The sequence below is a fragment of the Glossina fuscipes genome, unplaced genomic scaffold (genome assembly GCF_014805625.2).
Source record: "Glossina fuscipes isolate IAEA_lab_2018 unplaced genomic scaffold, Yale_Gfus_2 0, whole genome shotgun sequence".
Taxonomy (NCBI): domain Eukaryota; kingdom Metazoa; phylum Arthropoda; class Insecta; order Diptera; family Glossinidae; genus Glossina; species Glossina fuscipes.
The window spans coordinates 3409521-3421030 of record NW_023998414.1 but is presented as its reverse complement, the minus strand read 5'-3'; the positions used below and the strand labels follow the sequence as shown (position 1 = coordinate 3421030).

The window sequence follows — 11510 nt, the reverse complement described above, 5'->3', positions numbered from 1 at the left end:
AAAAAAAAAAAAAAAAAAAAAAATCCCAAGAGATTAATTTATGTCACTATATGAAAAGATAAAGTACAAGAAACATGTAAGAAAACCCAAAAAGATATAATGAATCGATTAACGAATTTCGATTGGTTGGCTTATATGCTTTTTAAGTCTTTACACTTGAAAAAAATTGAAATGAAAAGTTCTAAATCTGGTAGAGTTCTAGTTGCGATCTTAGATATAGTACGATCAATTCAGATGAACAAACGTCTAGTGTTGCGTTTTTAACGCTTGCGATTATTTTTGTAACACTCAAAAATATACGAAAAATACAAAAATTCAGATAAATTATATGCGCTCTTCATCAAGGGGATTACGAGTAGCGGGAGAGCAAAAAGGCGGTACCGATGTTAAACTAATGCAAATATTTTCTTAGCAAAAGTTCATAGTGATCGAGTGTGGAAATTGTTTGAGTAAACTGAATGCACAAATTCAAGACAGATGATTAGCGGACGAACGCAGTACTAAAGACCTGATGAACTTCACCGGTATAGCAGGACAAGAGCAGAGTATATTCATGCGGGATTCAATTTGAGCCGCTTCTCAGTCGATCTGTATAAAGTAGACGTTAATCATTCATTCATTCATTATAGATCTATAGATTGCCCTAAGAGGTTACAGAGTAAAATAATTACTTAAGGAATTCAACCCTATCCGGGTTCGAACAGTTCCTGCGACTGCTGCCTTATAAAGGTTGTGTACGTCTTGCATGTCCTCCACTGTGTAATTAAGAAATAATAATGCCTTTCTACCCGTTGAACGGTTTAAACGGTTGAAATCCTTTGTTATTGTGCTTGAACAATAATTTCAACAGATGACCTTTATAAGTTACATTAGATTATCTGACGGAATTTGCAGTCAAAGAAGTTTAGGAATTTAGCCGGCATCCACTTATCTTTGCTTAGATCTTTATAAAGTATGCCTAGGCTTTTGATATGATATACTTATCATAGGCTTAGACCCTAGCAGGTCATTTGATCCCTGATCGATTAAGTGAAGAGTTAGAGTTAGTTAGCTTGCTTGTTGGTGGAGAACGCGTTTCTTTGACTATATAAAATCTTACTAAAAATCAGATTATTAATGATAGGTATCACAATTTCGGTTTAAATGCCTATAAGCCCTTTGTTGTTCATCTATTGTTCTTTCTTGTCTACGTGATGTTTATAAAGCACTTTTGAACTTATTCCTTTCTTCTATGAACACATTTATACGTACGTTTGCGTGTTTGAATGCAGTAAATTTTTCGTGTGCAACCTTATTCATACGAAAGCCTGCAGCATTTTACGTACGTACGTACGCTTCAATATTTTTTCTTACTTACTATATATAGATGTTATCGTATTTCCTTTAGCCCTCAGAGCATAAGAAAATTGCAACATTTAGTCAAACAATGAACGTTTACTTTTAACTCATATACATTTACATATACGGGCGAAATATTGCAGGTTGAGCGAATACGTTCATGATGCGAACTAAGGTTTAAGCAAACGTACGCAAACACCCATACGCATGACTATGAATTTAACATTAATGTTACAACGTTTTTATTGCTTATTTTTATTTCAAAAAAAAAAAAAACAAAAACAACAAAAAAACAAAAAAAAATCCGAAATGACACTATGAACTTGAACACAGTAACTATTGCGTTAAAAAAAATTCAGGGTCATCTCTCTCTCTCTCTCTTCTAATCAACCAGTTTTTTTTTTATGGATCAGTCTTTCTTTCTTCGATTTTTCCTTTAAACGCACTTCGTATTTCCGTTGACGGTAGCAAAATTTCAAAATGGACAAAACAAAAAATAACCAAGATATGTATTAAAAGAAAATCGGTTGAAAGGATAATTATCTGATCATGGATTTGATGTCTTAACAGAAGTCCATATGATAGCGGATTCCCGATTACAGCAACGTCTTTACAAATATTGGATGGCTGCTAAAGTTTGTCCGCAATTTTCATTGATTTCATAATCACGCATTTGCGACTGTGTTGGTGCTCCGTTTGTAATCGTACTAATATTTGATGGTCATATAAATGCGTCTTGACTCAGCACTAAATTGATTTGTGCGCGAACTTGTTGTACCAAGTGGAAAACAAAAAATTATGTTTCGCAGATCGGAAGACATGCAAAGCATTAAATCGGTCATAGATCTCGAACTCCTTAGATATTGCAAATACGCAAAACCTTTGCAAGCGATAACGGTAAACGAAATTCAGTCCAGTGAAGGTTCGGTAAGGCTAACAAACGCAAAAATTACAAAAAGTCTTGCCGTATCGCGTTTCTCTCCTTAGGACTGAGATAAGATCGCGAAAGTTATTTGGCATATTTCGAGCAACCTCTAGCCAGCCTTTGCTAAAAGCCTTAACCCAATAAGGATCAATTAAAACACTGCAGATTATTTCTGTATTGATTACTGAGAGAATGTTCAGTTTCCCTTGACCACTTAAACTAATCATTGGTTACATGTCGAGGACCGATATTCGAAAATTCAAAAATATCAGATAGTTCGTATTAGCAATAAAGTATTAGGGCGACCTCTGTGATAATATAATAAAAATGCATTTCAATTATGATGCAATAGCGCCCGACTTTGTTTTAATTTCTATAATATTTGTTATCCGATTATCGATAGTTGATATATATATATCCAATGAAAGAATGTTTCTTTTATTCTGAGATCGAAGATCATACCTAAGCATTGGATATTTCTGCGCGAAATTTCATAGGGCTGTGTGTGTGTCTGTCTATTCAGGTGTTGTGCCAGCTACGCTTTTGAATAATGGCCTTAAGTAATCTATTGGCATTAAAGCTTAAATTAAAGTCGTCTACATTTCAGATAGAGGAGAATTCAACCAAAAGGTAGATGTATCGACAACGATGAATTGCATAAAGTGGAGCTTGTCGTGGCTATATATTTTCACGACCTCCACATATTAGATTATTAAATCATAATTTGTGTGAAGTGATTTATAATTTGCCCCAGTTGTTGTTGCTTAAACAAATCGAAGTGAAATGTAAACAAATGCGAAATGCGAAATGCGAATTGTTAATCGACAGTGAGGTCGCGTAACAATTGTTCGGATATTTTCCAAAAAAAATTTCAAAGACATTAAAAAAAAAAAAAAAAGACAAAAGAAAAAAAGAACATAATACGATTTATGTGCCCTGTCTGTTAACCCCGATTATGATTCAGATTAATAATGATGACCGTGTATGTATGTTTTTACAAAAATTCTTTTTCTGTTGCTCTCATTTTTAGATTAACACGCATATAGCAAATAGCAAATAGCAAATAGCAACAACAATAACATATTGGAAAAGCATGGCCATAATGCGGTTACAAAGTTGTGCAAACTATTTCAAGCGCAAAACGCACTAGTTTTCGGAAAGGACTGGGAGAACGTAACGAGAGAGGGAGAATATAGTGAAAGAAATGTTTTTGTATGCATGCGATAAAAGTAAAAATTGGCAATTGCAACAACAGAAACAGAAAGAGCAGCATCGTTGCTTTATGATTTCAGCGATTCGTACAACGCATCATCGAACGTTGAAATGTGTTGCTGCTGATTGCGGTAGTTGTAGTAGTAGTGGTTACCACACTTCTATTGCTATGCTAAAATACAATGGATTATTGTAGTTGTTGTTCCATTAAATGCATTATCAACGACAACGACTACTACAACGATGAGGTATTAAAAGAAATTGTTTTGTTGCAAAAATTTCATGGTCGAAGCATGTTTAGAAATTGAAACGTTAACTAAAACAATACAACAATACATAACAACAGCAACAACAAAATCTCTTTAACAGTTGAAAACGAAAGTAACAATCGATACTCATCAACACTTTAACCTCACAATCTTAGTGTGGGAAGACGCTTTTCTAGGAGCAATAACAGCAGCAGCAGCAAAAAGAACAACATAATGTTGTTCACTGCACGCGATGTAGCTGAAGTGCGTCATGTGGTGCAACGGATATTGGTGCCATGTGTTTTTGTTATTGGACTATTGGGAAATTCTGTTAGCATTTACGTTTTGACAAGGTAAGTTCGACCGTTCTATTCTGGTCTCCAATTGCACTCACTCACTCATCTTGTTCACTCATTCACTCATGTTCATCCAACGTTATTGCTGCTGTAGGTGTACTAAACTTGTTATTATATTAGTATTATTATTATTATTATTATTATTGCTATCAACATACTAAGCATTGCTTTTGTATTGTATTTAAAGCATCCCGTTTAACAATAAGCAATAAGCACAACATCTATGTCGATCCCTTGCCCAAAAAGTATTTGAAAAATGTGTAAAGCGTATGCATAACTTAGAGAGGAGACGGACGGAGAAATGGATTTGCCGAAGCTTTTCGCTCTATATTCAGATGTAGACTTAATTTGTAGGTTTGTGTAGGTATGGTTGCCTACATCATCACGGGAATCTTCATTTTTATAGTTATTACGAAACATCAAAAAGGTTTGCATTCGATTCACTAGCAACGAAACACATATACATTAATAGAATAGGGTTATGTTTATTTCTTTTTTTGTTTAATTTTTTTTTTTTTTTATTTTGAAATCTCAAATCTAATCAAAAGTCGAATTGAAAAATTGCATATACAAATATTGCGACAATAGGTTGATATGCACCAAGATATTGTAACCAAGAATGCACTTGAGTAGTTCGTTTAATCTTATTTTCAAAAATTTTAAAATATTATTTTCAGTGTAAATATTCCAAAGAGTGAAGTGTTCCATAAGTAATCGTTTAATGACATTTCACTCGACGAATCGTATGTATATTCATTTTGTTTACAACATTTGCAACACCTAGCAGGAAGCTGCAGAGATCACACACAACATTAAATTCTGAATCGATTTAAGCATGTCCGTCTGTCCACCTATGTAATGCCTATTGTAAACATTCTACTGGCCGCAAAAATGAATCTATCGATGTATATGCTATCGACGAGGTTATAGTACCTGCACAAAAATGAGAAAAATTGACCACGCCTACCCACTATTATAGTGCATCATAATATCATTTTTTTTCTTTCATTGCCTTTAGAATGCGCAGAATACCAGCTTAAAAAAAAAACCCATTAAACAAAATTCTTGTCTAGTTTCAAATTTTGAATGCACCTAAATATAGCGAATCTGTTCATCTGCCCACTTGTCCACTGATCTACCGATCTGTCCGTCTGCCCAGCTGTGTAATATTTCCCGTCCGTAAATTTGTACGTGACCTAAACTTTTTGAAAGAAAGAGGTACACGCTCGACAAAAACTTATATATATTAAAAATCAAAAGAATCAGCCTTCTCGACGCCATATTATAGAGCGTGAAGATTTAGTTGTATTACTTTTTTTTTTGTCTTTCGCCGGATAAAGGTGAAGGGTATAAAATATTCGATGAAGACCGAATATGATATTTTTACTAGTTGGACCTCGGCTCGGGCTACGTTCCAATCGATCGACACTTTACTTTGTCGTGCAAATACTTACTCACTCGGAACGGATGCTGTAGAGTTTAAAGTAAGGAAATTTTGTTCGCAAACTTTTTTGCTTGCATTTATGGCACCGAATGGAAAATTGGATGAGCTTTTCTTTTTTCCTTTTAAATGATAAACTACTTAGTGGATAGTTTCTGTACTTGCAGATACACGTTGGGATAGCCTAGAAGAATTATTAATCGAGGACAAGAAGTACGAAAAGAGTGAGTAATGTTTGCATAAGTTCGACTTAAATATGAGAACATTAGGAACCTTGGGAAGATCTCTACAGGGGGAGCAGGGTTAAAATATGTAATTCTATTCAAGGATTTTATGGATGGGCAGAACTTTTCTATCTCAATAGAAGACGTGTCGCGGAGAAATCGAATAGAAATCCATAGACATCTGGAGCATAAAAAGCATCTTTCGACAACGCTGTAAGGTGTTGCTAGTCTTCGACACACTTTTATAATTCATGAGCCAAAGTTTCTACGCTTCGATCTAATTGAGGCCGTTTGGCCGTGAGGCTACGAATATCGAGGCTATGGATATCGAGTGGAGATGAATTTTTAAAAGCGTTAATCGCTTCAATGTTTTCTTTGGAATTTCAGATACTCCCTCTGTTCAACTGCCCAATCGCCCGACTTAGGTAATCTAAGAGAATGGAAGCTTTTCGCAAAAGTAATTTTATGTCTCTGGATCGCTGCTTATTCTTTAATAAAACAAAACGCATGACACAAGGCTAAGCCACACGAGGATTATCTCTGATTAATTTCTTATTAAAAGACTTTATTCGGTTTTTTTTTCTTGATAGTTTAGATTAAAGATTAAACCTCGTTATACGACGTAATCATTCTCGACTCTGACCCGTGTTACTGTATAGGCCCGTGATCAATGGATACAAGTACCCTCGTATTATAGATATCGATCTGATTATTTTATTATACGTGTGTGTGTGTGTGTGTGTGTGTATGCATTGATAAATTATTTACATTGATAGTAAAAATCGTTTAAGAATTCCTTTAACATACAATCAATTTTTATTTATTAATTTTTAAAGTCGTTGCAAAAGTTGTCGAAGATGGCGTAGATAGGGAATGAAAACATTTGTTTGTTTATGTATGAGTTTCGTTAGAAATGTTAGTTAATAGTTAGTTATCTGCTGTACGACTTCTATTGAAATCTTCAATGGGAGTGCGTTCATGGTGAAGGTGTGTGTCTCCTAATGTCTATTTTCTATTGCTTAATGGAAATGTTTTAATCGTATTTACTGTTAATTTGCGCAAAAATAATTGAAAATAATTGCTTCGAAATGAAACTTTGCCGACGTTCTATCGCTCGGAAGAAGAGCGCACTTTTCTGTATGGATGTATGGTGTCCTAATGCGTTTAATGGGGGCAAAATTATATTCATTTCTATTTTAAGGAGACGTATGCGTTGCACAACAAACATTTATTTAACCGCTTTGGCTATCACGGATCTCATATATCTGACAATGGCTTTGCTATTATCACTGCAACACTCTCAGTACGTGCATCAATGCTGCCAACTGTATTGGCTGTTCTACGGTGTCGTATTGTGGCTATGCGATGCCTGCGGTAGGTGGAATTAAAAATAAAAAATAAAAAAAATCTTAATAATATAAAATATTTATTTCATTCATTTGTGTGTGTGTGTGTGTGTGTGTGTACGCGTGTTTATCACACCTTTCTCTGTTTACCAATTCTAGCTTATATATCCATATATATAGCGGTTTGTTTTACCATAGAACGTTTTATAGCGATACGTTATCCTTTAAAACGTCAGACATTCTGTACGGAATCTTTAGCCAAACGTGTGATAACAGGTAATAGAGAAAAGATAAATAATAAAAAATTGATATGTTCTAATGCATTCTGAACGGTTTCAGGTGTGGCTGTGTTTTGCCTACTATCGACAATATCTACCGCCTTCGAACACGAATATAGCATCGAATTTAAAATGATTGATAGTCGAGGCCAAGCCTGCAACTATACCAAGAAAACTGTTTCTTTACTCAATCCGTTGCATACATCATTACCAAATGATATCGTACAAGAGTTGGAAGTCGACGGTAGTGGTAATAATGACTTTATCGCAGCAACGGCTAATGTCTTGTCTGCTCAAGTGCCGGAATCTGTAAGAGCAAATCAACCTGAAATGTTAAGGTCAATGCCACAACGAGCATCAGTCAATGGAGGTAAGCCAAAGAAAAGTAATTGAAGAATAAATTTGCCCAATGACAAGCAGAGGAAATTAAATTGAACTTATCCCGCGTACAAGCATTGACAAGCATGCGGTTCATATTTATTCAATTTAACATCTATTACAATGAATTTAAATACTAGGGGGAATATTTACATTGAGTATTATGTTAAATGTTATAATGATATAATGCAAAATCGAATAAAACGTATTATATAATCGTTTTGCTTTAGCCTGTCAAGCACAACAGAAATCATTAGACATTCGAAATATCAAAATCGAAGCGTATTCTGTTTAATCGCTATTTTTATCATAATAAATTTCGATTCTTTGCATATATTACGAATGAACTTAATTACGTTCGAGTGCATTCGATGCGATTAAATTATCCCAATCTATTTATATGCGTTTATGGGTTTTTCCATGTTCCATTAGCCTGCGTGGTGGAGATATCCCGAGTGAGAAATTTAACGTAGGTCCCTGCCGTGAAGGCTTCTTCTTCTTCTTCTCAGTGCCCAGGACGGAACAGGGAGCAAGAACACGCCATTCATTTCGACGTGGGTAATTAATTCTTCAATGTCATATAAAAACATTCACGGGCTGCCCACTTACCTGTCCTAGATCTAGTTTGTTTTTTTCCTCCCTACGAGCAAGTGAAAACAAGTAAAATTTTGATGATGGGCCACGGTCCCGCATTAAATAACCTATATCACTACGCTTTATACCGTTATTCATATAATGGCTTTTCAAAATAAGGCGTTATATGGGAAGTGGCCCGATATGTATTATTTTCAATAGCGTTTGTCCGCGAAACTATTTTCAGCAAAATATATCAAAAATTGCAGTCAATAAATTGAACAGAAGAACGCATCGACATACATTAGACCGACAGGCAGATTTACAGACACACAGATAGGCAGACGGATAAGCTTGAATCGTCACAATAAAAGCTGAGTCGATCCCAAATGCTTCTGGGTGCTGTATACACCCGCAATAAACTTAATACACACTTGTAGCTCAAATGATGTGGGATTGTGAAGTAAAATTCCTGAAATGCCATTTATCTGCTAACATATCTGGCTATTCTTTTATTTATCCGTCCTCTATATGCGTGAGTTTCTCTCCTTCACTTTATTCCATCCATTTATCAATTTGCTATAAGTCGTTCTATTCATCTGCTTATACGTGGGTCGGTTCGTTTTCTTATCGCAGTGTTTACCCCGCCAGCTTGCCCGGTTCGTGCCTTCGTTCGCTCCCTGATTTTAGATCGACTAGTTCGTTTGTTTATCCGTTGATCTCTTTACATCATTTATTTACCCATCGAACGATTCATTCATTTGTTTGACGATTTATATGATCATTTATTTTTCTAGTAAAATAATGACATTTTTTAGAAATCTAGATATCAAAGGATTATGGGGTCTTGTAATATACTGCTATGGAAAGCTAAAAAATTTGATTTTATAAAAATGAAATTGCAAAAGTTAAACAGATAATGTTCGCGACTAGGATATGCAGCGAGATTTGTTATATAATTTTAAAAATTTATTTTGCGTAAAATTTGTATATTTAGTCTTATATTCTTATTTCATTCAATATCTTAAGAATATAACAATTATAAGTAATCATAGCAAATTTTGAAACTCCTTAAGTCTATAGAGAAATTAAAAAAAAGAGCACGGAGAGAGAGAGAGAGAGAGAGAGAGAGAGAGAGCTAGAAAAGAGATTTTCCAAAAAACTGAGTTCATTTAATGTCTGTATTTGTCTAGTTACAGAAGCAGGAGAAGAAGCAATGGCAACAGCAGTAACCATACAAACATCTTTAATTTCAACAAACATTCCACAATTAAATTTATCTACAAATACACTTGAAAATTTTCCTCAACTAATGGATGCTGAATATCTAACCAGTCGTAATAGAAATGGTATATTTTCTAGTTCACCCTTCACATCTTACTCTGCCTTGGCGCCGGTGTCTGCGAGTGTAGCAGAAAGTACTGACACAAGCCCGATTCAAATATCCCAGTATAAGGATAACAACAACAGTAACAACAGTAACAACAGTAACAACAGTAATAATAACAACAACAACAACAACAACAATAATAAGAATAGTGACAAAACAAACCAATCTCGAAAGTTTCAAGCTGCACAAGTAGAGAACTATGCTTTAGGACTCCAGAGTAGTAGTTACATATTTAATAATGTCACAGAATATTGTCAAAACGTAAGTAAGACGGTATGTCTATGCTGGCTTGCTTTATCGTCTAATGTACACATTAAAGCAAACAAACAGTGCTATAAAGTTCAATTTTTTCTTCCGTTTCGTGTTTAAATTGACTTTTCTTTATTTTCCTTAGACAACATACTATGAACATATATCCTCTGCTCTGGGTAATAATGAAATCTATTTGAAAATTTGGAATTTCTTTACATTGCTTGTCTTTGTATTGATACCGCTATGCATGTTGCTTACTTTCAATTGTTTTCTCATCATGTTAGTACGTAAATCGAAAACAGTACGTGGTGAAATGACCAACGCTAGTAGCATGCGACGACCAAAGGTAAGAATTATACTTGCATATATTGAGGCTAGTTGAGACACTTGAACTTGCTTGCTTATCATTTCATATTAAAGCGCAAGACGAATTTATCATCAGTGTCTCAGGAAAATCGAGTTACAGTTACATTAATTGCTGTTGTTCTACTATTCATTGTTTGCCAATTGCCATGGGCCATATATCTGATTGTTTCCGAGCAAATGGAAATTGATATTAATTTACGTATAATTATTGGTAATATATTCAATTTTTTGGCCGCCCTAAATGCCGCAGCAAATTTCTTTTTATATTGCGTACTCTCGGATAAATATCGTAAAACTGTACGAGAGCTAATAACTGGTTATCGTTATCAACATCAAAGGCATACATTACATTCGAGCAGTTTGCTGCAAAACGGTAGCCGTAGAAGTTATAGACCAGGGCAAGCATCATCGGTTATAATTAAATAAATTATATAATAATATATATTATTATTTATAGCATAGTTTTACATAATAAGAGAATCAAATTTTAAGTTTAAGAGAAGAGAAATATATATATATATATATATATATATATATATATATATAAGAAGATATATAGTTTTGTGCCATTTATGTGATGCTGGTAGTTGCTTAAGTTTATCATTAATTTACCAAATAATTTATAAATAAAGAATGTATATGAATAATAAAAAACAATTTGACTTACATTTCGACACTTGATAAACAAATGAACGGATTATTAATTAAATTTTTATTTTATTTATTTTTTTTTTTGCCATCGATAATTGTCCCCTATAGCGAGTATTTATCGGACGTGAAAATGAGACGATATCATAAATTAGTTATTTTTACGTAAATTGCTTTCTTGATATAATGACACCGCTAAACAACATAAAATGAAGGAAAGCTTTTGGTTTTTAAAAAATAAATTCACCATTAATTAATTTAAAGTCTGGTTATGGAATTTTAAAGGATATAGTTTCTTTCCTTTATTTTATCGGATCGCGAATACTATTAATCAACCGATAAGTTATACTTTGTGAACAGTTCACCTGGTTTTTCGGGAAAAAGTCCAGGGCTTAATATAATTGTCATCTCTTGAAGTTGATATCAGTTCTCATGATGTATATTCGACTAACTAGTGAATTTGTACAACTATGAGCAAGTGACTGATCAATTCGACATTTTGAGTACTTGTTTTTTCCGAGCTGTAAACGCTCGC

At 34.1% G+C, this 11510-nt stretch overlaps 1 protein-coding gene and 1 long non-coding RNA gene across 3 annotated transcripts in view; both read left to right on the top strand.

The window, feature by feature from the left end:
* The window catches only part of LOC119644692, a 52800-nt gene extending 48871 nt beyond the window's left edge, over nt 1-3929 (top strand). The window contains exon 3 of the long non-coding RNA XR_005248558.1: nt 3294-3929. This is a non-coding gene — a long non-coding RNA (uncharacterized LOC119644692). The remainder of the gene's footprint in view (nt 1-3293) is intronic.
* Nucleotides 3930-3932: 3 nt separating this feature from the next.
* Nucleotides 3933-10768, top strand: LOC119644691. Of its 2 annotated transcripts, none has more exons than XM_038044383.1 (7): nt 3933-4076; nt 6946-7118; nt 7250-7366; nt 7430-7738; nt 9519-9970; nt 10104-10307; nt 10382-10768. In XM_038044383.1, exons 1-7 carry the CDS (start codon nt 3958-3960, stop codon nt 10751-10753), a joined length of 1746 nt encoding a protein of 581 aa, XP_037900311.1. In that variant the 5' UTR covers nt 3933-3957; the 3' UTR covers nt 10754-10768. The 2 variants fall into 2 exon arrangements, with proteins under 2 accessions (XP_037900311.1, XP_037900310.1); XM_038044382.1 differs by having other exon boundaries at nt 9513-9970.
* Nucleotides 10769-11510: the final 742 nt, after the last annotated feature.